The sequence below is a fragment of the Mustela putorius genome, unplaced genomic scaffold (genome assembly GCF_011764305.1).
Source record: "Mustela putorius furo isolate JIRA1106 unplaced genomic scaffold, ASM1176430v1.1 tig00001094_pilon_pilon_pilon, whole genome shotgun sequence".
In the NCBI taxonomy this organism is placed as follows: domain Eukaryota; kingdom Metazoa; phylum Chordata; class Mammalia; order Carnivora; family Mustelidae; genus Mustela; species Mustela putorius.
In genome coordinates, this window is record NW_025421566.1 from 3,559,641 (window position 1) to 3,581,210 (window position 21,570).

The following is a 21,570-nucleotide window of genomic DNA, read 5'->3' on the forward strand; positions in this document are numbered from 1 at the left end:
TCTTTTGCTGTGCTTTTTGTCTCGTTCTTTCATTTGTGACTACAAATTAGGGAGTTCAATTACATCTCCTGGTTTTGAAAGTAGTGGTCTTCGGAAGTCTTATATGCCCTATAGGGAAGTGTCCCCAGGGTTCACAGCTATCTCCTATTTGTTCCTGGATTTGTGCTATATTTTGGTTGAGGCTTATTTACCTTCACTTCAGTGAAATGACGTGGTCCCCCTTTGTCTGCTATGGATGCACTGGGAAGCTTTGTGACCCTGTGCTGTTAAGGCATGATACAGAGCCAGCATGGTCTTATATTTCAGTCATACCAGATGCTTGACTTCAGCACATTTGCTGGACTGCATTCACACAAGATTGTATACCATGACTGAGTTTGGTTATGTTCCTATCACCATGAATGCACCATGGCAGGATTCAATTTGGAGTGGCACCAATCCCTGCTTGGGCTTCCTTGCAAAATTATTTTGGGTCTAGAGCTACTTTAGATGGATGCTTGTTGAGTGGGTCAGGTTGAATGGAGTGGATCCACAGGAGCATAGGAAAATGCATAGGAGCATACATCAGGTGGAATTAGCAGGCTGAGTGAAGAGTGTTTGCATTGACTCCTATATGTCTGGGCATCTAGACTCTGAATGTGAGGGAAATGGTACATGCTAGCTCTTTTGTTCTTCGAGAAGTCTCCTAAAGATCCCTGCCCCTCCAGCACATGTTATGAGATTAGTAAATACATTTCCTTCCTGTGTCCCCTAGTAGTTTTTCAAAGTGCTGTCGCTATGCTGTATATTAGGGGCATTGTTTAAAGATAGAGACTCAGTAAAAAGAAGGGCCATCTGTACCCCAATGTTCATAGCAGCAATGTCCACAGTCACCAAACTGTGGAAAGAACAAAGATGTCCTTCAAAAGACGAATGGATAACGAAGATGTGGTCGATACACTATGGAGTATTATGCCTCCATCAGTAAGGATGAATACCCAACTTTTGTAGCAACATGGATGGGACTGGAAGAGATTATGCTGAGTGAACTAAGTCAAGCAGAGAGAGTCAATTATCATGGGGTTTCACTTACTTGTGGAGTATAACAAATAACATGGAGGACAATGGGGGATGAGGGAAATTGAAAGGGGAGATAAACCATGAGAGACTATGGACTCTGAAAAACAATCTGAGGGGTTTGAAGGGGCAGGGGGTGGGAGGTTGGGGGAACCAGGTGGTGGGTATTAGAGAGTGCACAGATTGCATGTAGCACTGGGTGTGGTGCAAAAACAATGAATACTATTGTGCTGAAAAACAAAAATTAAAAAAAAGGATAGAGGCTCTGTTTCTTCTTGTCCTCTGGCTCTCCTAGACTTGTACCTGCTGATTTTTAGAATGCCCAGAGTTAAGTACTACTGATTTTAATAGCTCAGAAAATTAAGCTCTGTTTTTTGAAGTCAAATGATATGCGGATTCGTCTTCTCAGTGCAGGCCTCCTGTGTCTGTGGTTCCTTGTGTGGGGTCTGTTCCTGTACTATGCTTGTTGTATCCCTCCCATTTTTGGTGTTTCATCAAGAGTTTGGATCCTCGTGAGGTCTTTTCCCCACTTACCCTTTTTTATATGGCCTTCTTTTCTGTGATTAACTGTGGATAGTCTGATCTGATAGTTTTTTCTAAGTCCTTTTCTAAGTTGGATACACTGATGCAGTCCTTATCTTGGCATATGTATAGGATGCGGTGAGTTTAAGGTGTTTCTACTCCACCATCATTTCTAGTTACCTTTTAGAATAATTAAAAACCCAGTATAAAAAACCCCTGATCCCTGTTTCAGGTAGAGAGGGGCCTTATGGATTTGTTAATATTGGGTAAATATTTTCCTCTCTATCTTTATGTTGCTTCCACTCTCTCTTATTTTTATTTTATTTACACTGGCTTTCCTTAAAAGTCTTGGACAATATGTGTTTTATTTCTTCACATAGGCATCTAAACAAAGAGTAGGAACCCCATTCCTTGTCCTACTTTGTTTGCTTAATTTTATTCATCACCCAGATTTCAATGCATTAGTTTAATAGCATTTTATAGTCAATGAATCCATTATTTATTATTATAGTCTTGTGCTCTCATTTTTACTGATGAACAATATAAAGACAATCACTTTATAAGTTTGTTATTTTAAAGGCCATTGATAAACCTTAAATTATTAGATTAGTGCCTTTCACAAAATAGTGAAGAAAGGAAGGAGAAAAAAAAATGGAGTTGTCATGGAAACACAGGGAGATAAAACACTACTCATTGAGTTTTTTAAATGTCTAAATCTGTTGGAAGACATTAGTTTTTGTTTTTGTCTTTTTTGTTGTTGTTGTTGTTTTTATTTAAATTCCTGATAACATATAGTGTAATGTTGGTTTCAGGAAGGGATTCACCCTTCAGGTATTACAGCCAATGCTCATCACAATGAATTCCTCCTTAATATTCATAACCTATTTTAGCTCATCTTCTGCCCACCTCACCTACAACAAGCTTTGTTTGTTCTCTGTAGTTGAACTCCTGTGATTTCCCGCCTTCTCTTTTATTCCCTTCCCGTGTGTTCATCTGTTCTGTTTCTTAATTCTACATATATGGTATTTGTCTTTCTCTGACTGACTTATTTCACTTAGCATAATCCCCTCTAATTCTATCCATGTTTTTGTAAATGGCAAAATTGCATTATTTTTCTTGGTCGATAATATTTCATTATATGCATACCACATATGCCTTAGCCATTCATTACTCAATGTATATTAGGGCTCTTTTCATAGTTAAGCTTTGGAATTTAATGCTTCTATAAATAGTGCGGTGCATGTGCCCCTTTTAATTGGTAATTTTGTATCCTTTGGATAAATACCTAGTGCAATTAGTACGTGGATAAATATATGGTTCAATTGCTGAGTCGTAGGTAGTTCTGTTTTTAACTATTTAAGGAAACTCCATACTTTTTTTCAGAGTGGCTGTAATAGTTTGCATTCTCACCAACAGTATAAGAGGGTTCCCCTTTCTCTGCATCATCCTTAACTCATGTTGTTTTTTGTGTTGTATATGTTAACCATTCTGACAGGGGTTAGTTGACATCCTAATGTAGTTTTTTTTAATTAAATTTATTTATTTTCAGCATAACAGTATTCATTATTTTTTCACCACACCCAGTGCTCCATGCAATCCGTGCCCTCTATAATACCCACCACCTCAAGAAATTAAAAATAGAACTTCCCTATGACCCTGCTATTGCACTTTGGTATTTACCCCAAAGATATAGATATCGTGAAAAGAAGGGCCATCTGTACCGCAATGTTTATAGCAGCAACGGCCACGGTCACCAAACTGTGGAAAGAACCAGGATGCCCTTCAACGGATGAATGGATAAGGAAGATGTGGTCCATATACACTATGGAGTATTATGCCTAATATAGTTTTGATTTGTATTTCCCTGATGATGAACAATGAGGATCTTTTCATGTATCTATTGGCCATTTTATGTCTTCTTTGGACAAATGTCTGTTCATGTCTTCTGTTCATTTCTTAATTGGATTTTTTTTTATTTTTTTGAGTGTTGAGTTTGATCATTTCTTTATAGACTTTGAATAGGATACTAACCCTTTATCAGCTATGTCATTTTCAAATATCCTCTCCAATTACATTGGTTACCTTTTTGTCTTATTGATTGTTTCCTTCATTGTCCAGAACATTGATATCTTGATGAGGTCCCAAAGTTTATTTTGGTTTTGTTTCCCTTGCTCCCAGAGACGTGTCTGGTAAGCAAGTGATACAGCCAAGGTTTAAGAAGTTGCTGCCTGTGTTCCTTTCTAGAGTATTAAGAAGGACAGCTATCGTGATGAGCACTGGGTGTTACAAGCAACTTAGGAATTTTTGAACTGTACACCAGAAATTAATGATGTGCTATATGCTGCCTAAGTAAACAAACTAAAATAAATAAATAAATAAACAACAACCATGAGATACTACGGACTCCAGGAAATAAATTGGGGATTTTAGAAGGTGGGGTGGAAAGTTGGGTGAGCCTTGTGATGGGTTATTTAGGGGGAGCACAGATTGAATGTAGCACTGAGTGTTATATGCAAACAATGAATCATGGAGCACTACATCAAAAACTAGAGCTTCCCTATGACCCTTCAACTGCACTACTGGGTATTTACCCCAAAGATACAGATGGAGAGAAAAGAAGGCCATCTGTACCCCAATGTTTATAGCAGCAATGGCCATGGTCACCAAACTGTGGAAAGAACAAAGATGCTGTTCAACGGATGAATGGATAAGGAAGATGTGGTCCATATACACTATGGAGTATTATGCCTCCATCAGAAAGGATGAATCCCCAACTTTTATACAACATGGAAGGGGCTGGAAGAGATTATGCTGAGTGAAATAAATCAAGCAGAGAGGGTCAGTTATCATATGGTTTCACTTATTTGTGGAGCATAACAAATAACATGGTGGACAACGGGAGATAGAGAGAAGGGAATTGAGGGAAATTGGAAGGGGAGGTGAATCACGAGAGACTATGGACTCTGAAGAACAACCTGAGGGTTTTAAAGGGGCGGAGGGTGGTAAGTTGGGTGAGCCAGGTGGTGGGTATTAATGAGGGCACGTATTACATGGATCACTGGGTGTGGTGCATAAACAATGAATTTTGTTACACTGAAAAGAAATAAAAAAAACAGAACTAATGATGTACTATGTGGTGACTAACACAGCATAATAATGGAAAAAAAATTTAATCTCATTTACAGTTGCACCCAAACCATAGGATACCTGCAAATCATCCTAACCAGAAAGGTAAGAGATCTGTACTCTGCAAAAATTTAACACTTGTGAAAAAAATTGAAAGGGACACAGAGAAATGAAAAAATACTGCATGTTCACGGATAGGAAAAATAAACATCGTTAAAATTTCCATAGTTCCCAAAGCAGTGTACAAATTTAATTCAATCTCTGTCAAAATACCACCAGCATTCTTCACAGAGCTAGAACAAATAAACCTTACATTATTTACATTATTTTACATTATTTTCAAATAATGTAAAATAAAATTTGTATGCAGCCAGAAAAGACCCCAAGTGATCAAAGCAGTCTTAAAAAAGAAAAGCAAAGCTGGAGGCATCACGATCCAGACTGTATTACAGCTGTATTACAGCTGTATTACAAAGCTGTAGTCATTAAGACAGACACAAAGATCTATGGAACAGAATAGAGAGCCCAGAAATGGACCCTTAACTCTATGGCCAACTAATCTTCAACAAAGCAGAAATGAATGTGCAAAGGAAAAATGACAGGTTCTTCACAAATGCTGTTGGGAAAATTGGACAGCCACATGCAGAAGAATGACACTGGACCATTTTCAAAAATAAATTCAAAATGGAATAAAGACTTAAATGGAAAACATTAGATTTTGTCTTTGCTCTCTCTTCTGTTTTTAATTGCTGTTCTGTACAAGGGCATCATAGAGATAAAGCATTTTTTAGTCTTTTTAAGGATGGAATTCAAAGTAAAATTGCTGACCAGAATGATAGAATGAACTCAGATAAAATCATGAAGCTGACTTCACTGGTATCTCATGATGTTATATGATATCTATATAGATATCATATTATAGATATATATATCTCCATATACATATAATATGTTATATATAGATCTACATATATATCTATATATATATATCTCCACATATATAATATGTTATATATAACATATTATACATATATATGTTATATCTAGATATAGATATAGATCTATATATATCTCTGTATATTATACATATATAGATATCATATAGATATCATATATATTGTTAGATATCATGACATATGATATCTAACGATATATATGATATATATCATATAGATAATATTGATTATATGATATACAATTAGATATATGATATATATGATATATATCATGATATGATGTTATATGCTATCTATATATCATATATATAATATACATTTTTAATATAATAAATTTTATGTTTTCTATTCTATCCAGCAGAAACTAATCTTAACTTAATATATTCTTCCACTGAATTGAGAACCCTATGAAGCCCAAGGCTTCCTTTCCTCAGAATTATGTGTTCAACTTATAGTACACTCTATATGAGATTAGGTAAAATTTATTGAATTGTTGCTCTTTGCATGAGATTTTCATCAGAGAGAAGTATCTACAGCTCTTGAGATAATTTTCCACAGTTTTAGTTTCTATCATTTTTTATACTGATCTGTAAATTGTTTTAAACTATTATTAATCAGTATTTCATAAACTTATTTCTGTGTTAGATCATATGGGTCTAATTCTTTTAATTAGCATGTATATGTGGCAGGTAAGTAAAGCTACATGGTAATGCCAAATAGGTAATATTCTTTACAGGGTGTTGGAATGATATTCATTGTCTCACTCCAAAAATGAAGGTTAACCTTGAACTAAATAAAGTTTCTTTTAATTTTTAAATTATATTTTACTTGAATAAATTTGTTGTGTGTAACATTTCTAGTGTGGTGATCATAATAGAAGAAGGCAGTTATCTCATAAGAAGGCAGTTATAAGTATTATGATGTCAAACATTCTATATCTTGTAATTTCAGTCTCAACCCTGGCAGCTACTCAAGTAGAACACTGTTTTGCATTCACATCCACTTGAGCCAACATGAGATCTCCACTTTGCCTCTACCAGTTTTGGGGACTGTTTTTTCACTGCTGTGGTGGTAAGTTACAGCTAATTGGGATTTTTTTTTTCTCTTCTTGTTTGTCTTAATACTGGGAAAATATTTTTGATTTTCCTTAATCTTTTTAAATATCTTCTGTTTTTCTCCGTGATGTTTACCTCATTTGCTACTACTTATGCTTCTCTTTCACCTCATCTTACATTTTGCCACTTTTATTTACCTTTCTCATTATTCTCTATATTCTCTTGTTTCCCATCTTCAACAAACAAAGGTAAGATGACAAATCTCATTAATCATACAGAAAGATGTTTTTTTTCCATGTTATATTTACTTCTTCCCCTCCTTATCTTCCCTTTTAGTACCCAATTCTCAAAAGCAGTGGTTAAGCTCATTGACCCCAACGTTTGCCCCATTGACAGCATCCAGAAACAACCCATGGCTAGTGTCCATGGCTGAAACCTGCCAGGGTGTTATTCTGAATCGGTGGTGGGTCCTCTCCACAGCCAGCTGTCTGAGTAAACTGTAAGTACAGTTAGAGTCACAATAAGAGATAATAGTTATATATACATTTTATATTTTTTCCAAAATTAATTTTATTCGCATTGGATACTGATGCATTCAAGGGACTTTGTCTTTGAAAAATAATATATTAACATGAAGTTTGGAGTTCTAAAAGTCAAATTCTATTCAATGTGTAGTGTAGAGCATCATTTTACAGGCATGTAAATAGAAATTTGTTGGATTATATTGTTAACTAAGTACAAACTTTCCATTAAAATTTCAGCTTAAATGGAAGTAAAATGAAATGTTTTTTCTCAGTCTAACTTCATTATTCTGTACTTCACTTTTCTATTCCTTTAGGAAACATTTGCACTCTGACATTTCAGGGATCACTGACCAAGAAGATTTCTTAATTGGCAAAAAAATATGCCTGCACCCCAGTTTTGATCCACAAGTTGGAATGAATCCAGTCAAAGGAGTTATAGGAGTGGTCCTTCTGCAGTACCCTATTAGAGGGAAAAAAATACCACTTTATCAGACTCACAACATCTTCTGGAAGAGCTGTAATAACTGCCAGTACAGACACTGCAGGGTGTACCAATATCAGAGTAAGCCACAAGAGTCATGTTCTGCCATATCATAAATGTAGCTCATATAATGATATAGAAAAGCAAAGCAAAATAATGTAAAAATAAAATAGGAAGTTAAAGAATCTTGTAAATAATTAAATCCATACTATTCCACTTTATATGGAGTAAAAAAGGTAAAGTAATGATATCACAGGTTATAATATTCTGTGTTACATCATGTAAGAAGGATTTAAGTACAGCTAAAAAATCCAAGAAAATATGAGATAAATTTGTATGAGATAAGATGGAAGGAAAGGAGAAGTCAGAATATCTTGGTAATTTTGTATTAGAAGATTGGAAGCTATACCAACCTAGTAATAGATCATAATAATATAATAACCTATATCTCATAGTCCTTTCTATCTCTATTCCCTCAGAGCACAATAACTTTGGAACCAGTATCAAAACGCTGTCAGTTAAACTGCTGGACCTCTCACTTTGCCACCATCAACACATCCACCTGACCAAAAGTAACAATTTATGCATCTGGAGCCAGCCACAAGAAGACTGCTGGGTACTTACTTTATAAGGGCAAAGTTACCATTGGGGGGAGACATAAAAACATATGTAAAATATAAAATGAATACAAGTTCACTTATGCAAGGTGAATACGTTCTGGCGATCTGCTGAACAACCTAGTGTATACAGTTAACAATCTTACACTGTACACTTAAACATTTAAGAGGGTTAGATAACGTGTTGGATGTTATTCCTTTAATGAAAAAGAAAGTTTTTTTGCTTTCACATGCAACCCACTGTTAATGTTCATGTGATTATATATAATAATATATACATATGTATATTATGTCAGAAAAAATTCAGAGATATATTTATGTTTAAGATTACAAATAAAACAGGAATACTTTCATCAGTAAAATTTCTTTATAAAACTTGTTTATTATAAAACTTGTTTAAATATATCCAAAGCAATGGGAAGAACAGGTTATCCTTGGATTGAGTTGGGTTGTTAGAATTCAGTTTTATAAATACACACTGAGTACTTAAAAGTTTTCAGTTAGAGATAAAATTATTATTTCTCCATCTTGAAGATGCAAAAATATTTAACAGAATTAGTGATGAGGAGTACCCACTACCACTACCAACATAAATCTACATATATATATTAGAAAAGTGAATCAATTTTATTACCTAAAATATACAGCTTTTAACAACAACAAAAGCAAGACACAGGCAAAGAACAAGAAAATTTGAGTACTTCTATAAAAAACAACAATAAATAGAAACTGGCTCTGAGTAGAGCCAGATGCATTTAGCAGAAAAATATCTCAAAGCAGGCATTATTAATGTGTTCAAAGAATTAAAAGAAATATGTTGAAATGTTTAAAGAAATCATAGTAGCAATGAACAAAATATTCAGAATTTCTTTTAAAGCATAAAATTGTATAGATCAATATTTATACTATTGATTTTGAATTGTTGGTTTCATATAATATATAAACATTGCCATTATATTATAAACATGAAAGGTTTAAAGACCAGTGTGATCTTTTTTCCTAAAGTTCTACCTAGGAGATCATATATTGCATTTTAGAAAGAGTAATATTTAGTTTGTAACAGATAAAATTTAAGAAGTCACTAATAGCTACAAAGAAATTTGAAATAAAAAAAATAAGATAGGCAAAATTAAAAACATTTTTGAAATTTACAAATAAGGAAATGTTAGAATCCGTGCTGGAAAAGGGATACGAAATGATATCAAATTCTTCTTAACAAACATATTGCCAAAACTTTCTCACACCCAAAAAAACAAAGAAAAAAAACAGTGTTGAAATCAATATTTGGTAAACTTGAAATTAAGGGAGACCATGTAACTGCAGCATGTTAGATTACAGATTGATAGAGTACAGAGAGAAAACAGCCCTGGTCCCAGTTCTTAGAAGATCCCAGCCTGGGCCAGGTCACCAGAATTTATGATTTAATAGGAGAGAATAGTGCAACATATTGGTAAAATATAATTTTGTTAATGTTCTTATTGAAGTCTTTATTGTGAACAGTGGAGATGACAATTATATCTACATTTGGATAGCTGAAGGGGATTTTTTTTTAAAGATTTTATTTATTTATTTGACAGAGAGAAATCACAAGTAGATGGAGAGGCAGGCAGAGAGAGAGAGAGAGAGAGAGGGAAGCAGACTCCCCGCTGAGCAGAGAGCCCAATGCGGGCCTGGATTCCAGGACCCTGAGATCATGACCTGAGCCGAAGGCAGCGGCTTAACCCACTGAGCCACCCAGGCACCCTGAAGGGGATTTTTTAAATTTTGAGAGGAAAGTAGCTCTTTGCCATAGAGATAAGATGTGCAAATGTAATGACCATTTAATACACAGAAAATATTTGAGTGGCAAAATTTGTAGGGGGAACATGGTTAGAAAAATATTTAAAAAGTGAAAGTGAGAAAAGAAAACCTTTTGGACCATATTATGAAATAATGGTGCATGGAATTGATGTTGAAGCCCTTAAAGTCACAGAAAAATTTTAATGCCAAAAATGTGGATTTCAGAAAAATCAAGCATTTTCTGTTTTGGAAAGTAGTATGAAACACAGCCTTTAAAAAATCAAGTAAGTCAGATTTACTTAGGAATCTAACCAACCAAGTCTAGTAACCTACCTTTATACTCTTCACAGTTATTTTCTCAAAATAGTCTAGCATGAACTGCAAAAACTGTAAGAGATCATTCATTCATTAAACATTGATTGCCTAAACATGATTTGGTACTATTTAAGATTTAACATTTAAAAAAAATAATAATTATCTTTATCCTCATGAAGCTTATTTCCAAGTTATGGGAATGAAATAAAAAAGTAAAACTTTAAGGGTATAAAACAAATTTAAAAAAAATATTTTATTTATTTGAAACAGAGAGAGATATCACAAGCAGGCAGAGAATCAGGCAGAAAAAGAGGGAGAAGCAGGCTCCCTGCCAAGCAGAGAGCACAATGCAGGCTCGATCCCAGAACCATGGGATCACAACCTGAGCTGAAGGCAGAGGCCCAACCCACGGACCCACCCAGGCAACCCTAAAACGTACTTTTAAGAAAATAATTGGTGATACCAAAATGATGAAAATGTGCTATCCAAAGTAGGAGAAACGCAGAATGTCTTTAAAAATGTTCTATTTGAACAAAACCTTAAAGCCCTTTAGAGATCAGTCCAAGTAAATCCCATGAAGGAAGGCAATTCCAGGCAGAAAGAGACTACTTTGGAAAAATTTCTGTGAAGAATGAAGCAAATATGATGGTATTAAAATGAACAAAGAAAAAATGTTGAACTGAGTAAAAATGCCTTTGGCTTTTACTCTGAATATCTGCCTGTCAGAAGGAGAATAAAGCAAGAAACAAGGTTGGGTGTGAGAGAATAGCAGCAGTGATGATGACTTGAAAATAAGAAATGACATCCTGAATCAGAGTAATGACAATGGAGGTGGTAAGAATGAACATAGTCATTACAAATGATTGTATAAGTTGTGCCCTGCCTAGAAATATTCGGCAAAGAGAATAAGTGATACAAAGGAAAATGCTAAATGTTGAATATGTAATTGCTATTTAGTGTTTTGGAGTTTTTTCTACATATCCTCTGTCATTTGTTTTTTCTCCTTTAATTTGAATTATAATTATGTGTGTGTAAATCATATTCTAGACCTTTGTGAAGTATGAACTAGGTAACATTTATTATTGTTCACCATGTCACATGGATATATGGTAAAAAATATATAAATTATATATATTTTAAAGTATTTATAGATAATACTATGTGTATAACATAAATGTTATTTATAACATACATATGTAGCCATATATTTTATAATTTATATATATATATTTACATATAATTTGTTACATATATTTTAATATACACCTACTATATATGTTTATCTGCCTGTTTGTCTTATATAAATATGACTTATCTTTTTTCCTCATTCAGGTACAGCAGGGTAGTCCTGTTCTCTGCCTTTTTGGCAAACACTGGAAACTGGTAGGCTTGGTCAGTGAATCCTCAATGGCCTGTTATGACCCTGTTCTTGTCATCAAGACAGCTCCATATTTATCTTGGATGAACTGGCTTATCAAGACATCCCAGAAGACACTGGATCCTATTTTTTCTCTACTCTGCAGTTTTACTCCAGGGTTAGAACATGGTCCACTAGACAGGCTCAGCCTGAACAGGGAAACTGCCATTTTGACCTCCCCTGGATTCTCTCTACAGTCATGGAAGAGAACATTAGGCACTTTCCCACTGAACAGACAGCGCCGGAATCCTCCTCCCATATTTTTTCATTCAAATAATCAAGACTATTTTCCAGGCAGTAGAGAGTTACATCTTCAAACTAATCAGCTCTCCTCACCTAGCCACTTCCCAATGATACAATCTTGGACATCTCTTGTTACTAAACAGTGGGATCCTTCTGATATGTCGGAACCCTGGAATACCCCAACAGTTGATACTTCTGAAATTTTGGTTATTTCTGGAACACCAAAGCCTCCAACACCTGATAAATCTATACCCTGGGGCCTTCTTCAGAAAAATACAATGAACTATCAAAACCAAACTATTACCAATTCAGTAAATTCTTGGGTTAATCCTTTAGCTGGTAAAATTGGGCTTCATACACTGCCATTAGTTAATTCTGCTATATCCAGTGTTTTGTTTTCAAATGGCATAGATGGATCCCAACTTCTTTCTGGGGTTAATACCGTACAGTCTCAAGTTCAATCTAGTAGGTTTCCTTTTCATGGTCAACCTCTAGCTAGACCCTGGCTGGAAATTACCCCTGACATTGCACCTTGGAAACATATTGTACCTGATAAAACAGAAACAGTGATGCAAATCCAATCTACTGAAGAGAATGTTGGAAGCCAAATACACCATGTAGTTGATAGAGTTCACACTGCTTTTAAACCAGTAACTTACAACTTGAATGGATGGGTTCCTTTAACAGCTAATAAAAATGAATTCTGGACCCATTCCACACTAAATGCAGATGGATCTCTGTATCCTACAGTAACTCTTACCTTGGAACCTTGGTTCAAGTCAGTCTTGAATTTAGGTGGATCCCAAGAACTTATAGAAAAGACCAATGAATACTGGAGTCTTCCTGAATCTAAGTCAGCTCAATTATGGACTTCCTCAGCACTTAATATTCCTTTTACCTGGATTCCATCTTCAAGCAATAATATTAAATCTTGGGAAAAATATAAGACCAGTATTATCAAAGCATCAAGTCAAATGGATAGAATAAGTCCATTGATTGAACATGATGAGTCTATTGTTTTCAAACCCCAGATTCAAACTGCAGATACAACATGGTTTTTGATACCTACTATTACAAATGTAATTAAGCCTTTTGTTCAGCCTAAAGCTGTTACAATTAGACCCTTGACTAAATCTGAAACTGACATAGTCCAAACCTGGACCCAGCCAGAAACCCAAACAAGAAAACAACTGACTCAGCTGAAAGCAGATAAAATCAGACCATGGTTACAGACTAAAGCTGAAAAAATCAGATCCTGGATTCAGCCTAAGTTTCAAATATTCAGAGCTAGCGACCAGAATGAAAATGGTAAAGACAAATATTGGACCCCACCAGAAGCAGATATAATTAGATCCATGACCCAAACTGAAATTAAAACAGTCAGACTTGAGAACAAGCCTAAAGCTGGTATGGCCAGATCTTGGTTATGGACTAGGTCTAATCAAATGAGAACAAGTTCCCAGCCAGACTTTCAAACACTTTACCCTTGGACTCAGCCTGAAGTTGACATAATAGGACCATGGACTCAGTCTGAAGCTGGTAGCATCCAACCATGGATGAAACCTGAAGCATCAACATTGAAAATCTGGACACAATCTAAAGTTAATACAATTACACCCTGGACAAAGCCTGAAGATGATGCAGCTAGACTTTGGTTGCAAATACAAACAGATACAGTCAGAACATGGAGCCAACCTGAATCTCAAACAACCATTTCCTGGTCTGAGCTTGAAGCTGATAGAGTCAGATCTTGGTTTCAAACTCTAATGCATACATTAAAACCTTGGATTGAGACAGAATTTCAGACAACTCACTTCTGGACCCAACCTGAAGGTGACATAGCCGGGTTTTGGACTAAATCTGAGGCTAACAATGTCAGACATTGGTTCCAGACTCAAGTGGACACCGCCACAATATGGACAGAGTCAGTATCCCAAGCATCCCAGCCATGGATACAGTCCAAAACAGAAATAGTCCGGCCATGGAACCAGCCTGTGGCAGACAAGTTAAGAGCCTGGATACATCAGGACATTTATACTGTAAGGCCCTGGGATAAGCTTGAAGGTGATAAAATTAGATTCTGGACACAGTCTGAATCTGACACAAATCCTTGGATTCAGCCATATGTAGGTATAATCAATTCTGGGACACAAAATGAAGGGGATACATCGACACCATGGGCATGGGTGCAGGCTGAGACTCCAGAAGTTAATCCTTGGATACGGACTGAAACTGAAACAGTTATAGTCTCAACCCAAGGAGAAGCTCCAGCAATTAATCATAGGACAGAGGTTTTACCTGATACTACATGGGCAAAGACTGAATTTCCAGGACAAAAGCTCTTGACATATCCTTTGTCTCATACAGCTACACAGTTGACTCAGCCTGAGCTGCCAGTGGCCAGTCTCTGGACACAACCTATAGATGATACAGTCACTCAGTGGAACCATAATGAACCTTCAGAAATAAATTCTTCAACAAAGACTATAGTTGATACAGCCATGAGGACACAGGCTGAATCTCCAGCAGTGAATCCCAGGATACAGTCTGAAAATGATATAGTCACATCATGGACCCCAGATGAATCCCTAGTCATAAATCCTTGGACAAACTCTGTAGGTGATACAGTCACACAGTGGGTCCAGAGTGAACCTCAAGAAGTACTTCCTTGGGTAAAAATTGCAGCTGATACACCATGGATGCAGGTGGAGTCCCCAGCACTAAACCCCTGGATGCAGTCTGAAAGTGATATAGTCACACCATGGGTACAGGTTGAATCCTCAGCACTAAACCCCTGGATGCAGTCTGAAAGTGATATAGTCAAGCCATGGACACAGGTTGAGTCCCCAGCAGTAAATCCTTGGGTACTGTCTGAAACTAACACTGTCCTACTATGGACTCAGGCTGAATCTCCAGCAGTCAATCCCTGGATAGATTCTATAGCTGGGACAGGCACTCAGTGGACCCAAACTGAATCTTTAGCAGTAAATTCTTGGACACAGCCTGTAGCTGATACAGTCGCAGTGTGGACTCAGGATGAGCCTCCATTATTACATTCCTGGAAAAAGTCTAAAACCCATACACTTATAACATGGACTCTGACAGAATCTTTAGCAGGAAATTTCTGGAGACCATATGAAACTGATAGTACCACATTGTGGACCAACAAGGGAAATCTAGAAATAAATCCTTGGGCACAATCTGAAACTGATGCAGTCACAGCTTGGACCCAGGCAGAAACTCCTGTAATAAATTCGTGGCCACAACCTATAGCTGAAATAATTTCATCATGGACTCTGGCTGATTCTCCAGCAGTAAATCCCTGGGCAGAGACTGTGTCTGATAGTGTTATACTGTCGACCCAGGTTGAATCTCCAGTAGTAAATCCATGGTCACAATCTATAGCTGATGTGGACACACTGCAGACCCTGACTGATTCCATAGCATTAAATCCCTGGACAGAGCCTGTAACCAATACTGTTATACAGTGGACCCAGAGTGAACCTCCAGCAGTAATTCAGTGGACAAAAACTGTATCCAGTACAGTCACATCATTTACTGGGGATGAATTTCCTGCATTAGAGACCTGGATAGACCCTTTGGCTGATATCACATTGTGGACCCAGACTGAAACTCTAGTAGTAAATCACTGGACAGAGACTATAGCTTCCACTCTCACATCATGGACCCAGACAAAATCACCAACAATAAATTCACTGACAGGGGTTGTAGCTGCCACAGTAATACCATGGAACCAGGCTGAATCTGCAGGAGTAAATCCCTGGATGGATGCTGTAGCTTTCACAGTATCACTGTTGACTCATGATCAGTCTCCATCAGTGAAAACCTGGACAGAGGCTGTAGCTTTCACAATCACACCACTAACTTATGCTGAATCTCTGGCAATAAAGTCTATGACAAAGGGAGTATCTGATGCAATCATACTGTGGAATCAAGCTGAATCACCTCTAGTATATCCTTGGACACAGTCTGAAACTGATGCAATCATACGGTGGACTCAGGGTGAATCTTTAAAAATAAATCCTTGGACAGAACCTGACACGATCACACCATGGACTCATGGTGAGTCCCTAGCAGTAAATCCTTGGACAGATGCTTCAGGTGACACCGTAACACCAATGAACCTAGTTGAATATCCTTCAGTACATCCCGGGACAACATTTGAAATGGGTAATGTCACATTCGGGACCCAGGCAAATTCTGAAATCATAAATCTCTTGACACAGACCATAGGGGTTGATATAGTCACACTGTGGACCCAGACTGAATCTCCTGCAGTGAATCCCTGGACACAGTCTGAAACTAACATAGTCACACCATGGACCCAGGCTGAATTTGCTACAGTAAATCTCTGGACCCAAGCCAAAACTAATCTAGTCACACTGAAGACCCATGGTAGATACCCAGCATTAAATCCCTGGGCAGATCCAGAAACTAACACATTTAGATCATGGTCTCAGGTTGAGTCTTCAAGAGTAAATCCATGGACACAGTCTGAAACTGACACAGTCACACCATGGACCCCGCCTGAATCTGCTACTATAAATCCCTGGACACAACCTGAAAATGTTATAGTCACACTGTTGATCCAGGCTGAATCTCTTGCAATAAATCCCTGGACACAGCCTGAAAATAACTTAGTCACACCATGGACCCAGAATGAATTGCCAGAAGAAAACACCTGGACAGAGGCTTTTTCTGAAACATTCTTACCATGGACTATGGGATTTTTTCCAACCATAAATCCCTGGATAGATACTGTATCTGTTAAAGTCATACCAGGAACCAAATATCAATTTTCAGAAGTAAAACTTTGGACACTGGAGTTGTCCAGTACTTTGGACACTGAGATAGGTACAGTGAAAATGTGGACTCAGTCAGAATCTCCACCCTTAATTCCCTGGACAGAAGCTATAGCTTCCATAGTCCCATTGTGGACGCAGACTGAACATCTAGCTGTAAATCAAAATCCTAGAGCTGATAGAGTCACAAAATGGACACAGACTAAATCTCCATCAGTAAATACTTGGACTCAGGTTCAGTTTCCAGCCATAAATCCATGGTCACAGTCTGAATCACCAGAAGTAAATATCTTGACAGAGTACAAATCTCCAGCCCTAAACCCATCAGTTGAGGGGAGTATAGGTACATTGTGGACTCAGACTGAATCTCCATTAGTAAATCCTTGGATAGAGCCTGTGGCGTCCATAGTCATTCCATGGACACAAGCTGAATATCCAGCAGTAAGTTCATTTACACAGACTGTAGCTGATACAATTATATTGTGGGCTCAAGCTGAATCTCTAGAATTAAATCCCTGGACAAAATCTATAGCAGATACAGTCACAGTGTGGGTCCTGGATGAATCTTCAAGAACAAAACCTTGGACACAGATGTTAGCTTCACCAGACAAAATTTGGACCCAAGCCAAAATAGTAAATCCATGGTCTACTTTTGGAATATTTCCACAATTCACCCAAATTCAATCTGTACTGGTTAAAACTGGAACACAATTTGAGAGTGACACAGTCATAGCATTAACTCAGGGTCAGGCTCTTGCTCTGAATCCCTGGACAGAGATTGTGACTTCCAGAGACATTCTATGGACACAAGCTGTACATCCAGCAGTAAATCCCTGGACAGAGTCTAGTGCATCCAGATTCATTCCATGGACGCAGGCTGTGCCTCCAGCAGTAAATCCCTGGACTGTCACTTCTACCCAAGCTGAACCTCCAGAAGTAAATCCCTGGACAGAGGTTGTCACTTTTAGAGTCACTCCATGGACCCAAGCTATACCTATAGCAATAAATATCTGGACAGAAGCTTTCACTTCTAGAATCATTCCATGGACGCAAGCTGTACCTCCAGCAGTAAATCCCTGGAGAGAAGCTATCACTTCCAGAGTCACTCCATGGAATGAAATTGTACCTCCATCAATCAATCCCTGGACAGAGGCCATCACTTCCAGAATCACTCCATGGACCCAAGTTGTACCTCCAGCAGTAAATCCCTGGACAGAGGCCATCACTTCCAGAATCACTCCATGGACCCAAGTTGTACCTCCAGCAGTAAGTCCCTGGACAGAAGCCATCACTTCCAGTGTCACTCCATGGACCCAAACTCTACCTCCAGCAGTCAATCCCTGGACAGAGGCCATCACTTCCAGAGTCACTCCATGGACCCAAGTTGTACCTCCAGCAGTAAATCTCTGGACAGAGGCCATCACTTCCAGAATCACTTCATGGACCCAAGCTGTACATCCAGCAAAATATACCTGGACAGAGGCTGGGGCATCCAGATTCATTCCATGGACCCAAGCTGTATCCCGAGCATTAAATCCCTGGATAGAGGCTATCACTTCCAGAGTTTCATCATGGACCCAAGCTGTAACTCCGGCAGTAAATCCCTGGACAGAGGCTGGTACATCTAGAGTCACATCATGGAACCAAGGTATGTTTCCAGTAATAAATCCGTGGACAGTGACGCTTGTTTCTACAGTCACACCATGGACCCAGGTTTCCTATCCACTAAATCCTTTGACAGAGACTAAAGCTTCTACAGTGAGCATATGGGCTCAGAATGAATATTCATTAATAAAAACCTGGACACATTCTGCTGTTTCCACGGTTACATCCTGGACTTGGGCTGAATATCAAGCAGTAAATTCTTATACACCAAGTATAGCTGATATGGTCATATTTTGGACAAGGCTTATATCTGAGTCTAAGGAATCCTGGATACTGCCTGAAGCTAGTATATTCAGTATTTCATTGCATCCTCAAAATGATACTACTCAATCCTTGATTCAAAGTGAAAATCAAACATCTTTTCTATCAACACATCCTGGAATTAATAATATCAATATATGGACTTTACTTGAATTTGAAACACAGGTATCATGGATAGTGCCTTTGTCTCAAGAAGCCAGACTCTCGCCCCTATCTGAAACTGATATTAGCATATATTGGTTTAAAACTGAAACAGAGAGAGTAAGAACCTGGGACCACTCAGAATTTCAAACAGTGAGTACTTTGACACAGTTTGAAATTGGGGGATTTGAGCCCTTGGCCAAACATGAAATTCCTGCAGTCATATCATGGGTTCCAACTAAAATTGGTGTATTCCCCCTCTGGAATAAGTCTGAAAGAGACAAAATAAGAACCTGGACCCTTTCTGGAGATGATGTCTTGCCATCATGGAGTCAGGTTGAAGCTAGTATATTCAGCCTCTGGAGCCAGTCTAAAAGTAATACAATCACACCCTGGATCCAGGCTGAGACTCAGTCAGTCAGTATCTGGACTGAAGGAAATTCAGGCACATTTTGGCACCTGAGTCAAAATAATGTAGTTAAGCCCTGGTCCCACCTTGAATCTGAAATGACATTTTCCAGGATTCAAAATGGTATAAATAGTTCTTGGACTCAGTATGAAACTAGTACTGTCAGATCTTGGACCAAGCTTGAAATTAGTACAGTGCAACCTTGGAATCAATTTGAAACTGTTACAATTAGATCATGGACCCAGTCTGAAAATGTAGAAATATACCCCCTTACCCAGAAAGAAGCTGGTACAGTAATAAGACATTGGTTCCAGACTCAAATGGATTCAATAAAACCTCGGAACCAGTCTGAAACTAATACAATTAGATCATGGACTCAGACTGGAACTGAAACAATCCAAATTTGGACCCAGACAGAAAGGCAAATAGTAAAACCTCCAACTTTATCTGAGATTGATACAATTACATCTTGGTTACAGACTCAGAGTGATACAAATAGACCCTGGATTAAATCTGACTCCTTGTCTGCCAACCCCTGGAGTCAGGCTGAAGTTGGTACAAATCACCCCTGGACTCAGCAGAGAGGTACTGTGAATCAACCCTGGACCTACTCCGAAATCCAGAAAGTCAGACCTTGGATGAAGCTAGAAGCTGATGCACTTAAATCTTGGTTCTACATGCAAATGAATAAAATCAGACCATGGACCAATTCCGAATCTCAGATCTTCAGCTCCAGGTTGCAGCCTGAAGTTGGTATGGTTCACCCTTGGATCCATCCTGAAACTCAAGCAGTCAGATCCTGGGCCCAACCTGAAACTGGTATTAATGCATCCTTTGCTATTCATAAACATAACAAAATCAGAACTGGATCCCAAAGCATTATAAAGTTTATAGAATTATATCATTTGCTCCTTCTGAGGTTGAAGCCAGATGGAGCAACTCTCTCTCTCTTTTTTAATTAATTTATTTATTTTCAGAAAAACAGTATTCATTATTTTTCACCACACCCAATGCTCCATGCAATCCGTGCCCTCTATAATACCCACCACCTGGTACCCCAACCTCCCACCCCCCCACCACTTCAAACCCCTCAGATTGTTTTTCAGAGTCCATAGTTGGAGCAACTCTCTTAACTAGCCATTTTGGTTCCTGGTCTAAACATGTACCTTTTTTACCAATAGAAGTAATTCCTTCCCCACATCAATATTTAATAGCTTTGTCAACTGAGATAGGTACAACAGAAAGGCAGTATCAAGTCAATTTTCTCCATTTGAGTGAGCTCACAAACATTCCCTTTCTTCCCTTTTCAAGTATTTGGCTTCCTGAAAGCCTTCATTACATGCAGTTTGTTAATAAATTACAAGTTATCAAAACAAATGGAAGCCCTCATGTAACATCTACTTCTCTTAGCCCCCTCTCTCCATCATTTCCCTTTCTTCTTCCTTGTTCTCTCCTACCACCATGTGCATTGTCCCGTTTCTGTTTGGTCATTTCTTCTTGCACATTCCCTTTATTCTGCATTTTCCCTCCTTGCTTCATTCTTTCTCAAGCAGCCTTTTCTCAAACTGTTCTCCTGCCTTTAGCCTCCTCTCCTGATAGCTCTATCAAGGAACTGTCTTCCTTAAAATTTATAAAAAGACCATTCTTTCTCATACTTTTTCATATCTTCTTGCTGCTCCAGCCACACTTTTAACAAAAGAACCTCCTCTGATGACTGGATCTCAATCTGGAACCAAGTCAAAACAGCCTGAAGAAGATCCTCTCAAGTATTCGGAATTCAATGTTTCTTTGGCTGAATGTCGCCTAAGTGTGGTTTGGAAAGAGAGTACCCAGGCTTTCTGGCTCTTCAAGACAGCTGTTATTTCTCATGAAGCCACAGGCAAGTTAAGGGCATCTATTTGAGTTATAATCCTTGGGACCAAGATCTTTGTTGGAGCCTAAGACAAGAATTTCTGTATAGGTCAGGTCAGGTCTTGGACCTGGACCAGGATTTGGACAGGTCAAAATTCAAAGCAGTTTTTTGATAAGAGAATGGGGAATGGATAATAAAATCTTAACAGATGTCCACATACTGAGAGAAGACTAATTTTTGCTAGAATCAGTTTGTTTTATAAATATAGATCCTTTCAGAGCATAATATTGACATACTTCTAGTGCTTAGAATGGTTTATTCTGTTTGA

At 37.8% G+C, this 21,570-nt stretch overlaps 1 protein-coding gene across 1 annotated transcript; it reads left to right on the forward strand.

Moving 5' to 3' along the window:
- Nucleotides 1-6,625: 6,625 nt before the first annotated feature.
- LOC123393961 lies at nt 6,626-21,292 on the forward strand. Its single transcript, XM_045087317.1, has 6 exons — nt 6,626-6,731; nt 7,052-7,214; nt 7,554-7,801; nt 8,200-8,336; nt 11,764-20,209; nt 21,072-21,292. The coding sequence occupies exons 1-6, from the start codon at nt 6,674-6,676 to the stop codon at nt 21,290-21,292; spliced, it is 9,273 nt and encodes a 3,090-aa protein (XP_044943252.1). The 5' UTR covers nt 6,626-6,673.
- The last annotated feature ends 278 nt before the right edge of the window (nt 21,293-21,570 follow it).

Excerpts from the sequence above, each read along its gene's own strand:
- LOC123393961 (XM_045087317.1), top strand. The coding sequence starts at position 6,674 with ATGAGATCTCCACTTTGCCTCTACCAGTTTTGGGGACTGTTTTTTCAC. Across the intron at positions 7,215-7,553 it reads GCCAGCTGTCTGAGTAAACT|GAAACATTTGCACTCTGACA; the intron begins GTAAGTACAGTT and ends CTATTCCTTTAG. Across the intron at positions 8,337-11,763 it reads AGCCACAAGAAGACTGCTGG|GTACAGCAGGGTAGTCCTGT; the intron begins GTACTTACTTTA and ends TTCCTCATTCAG.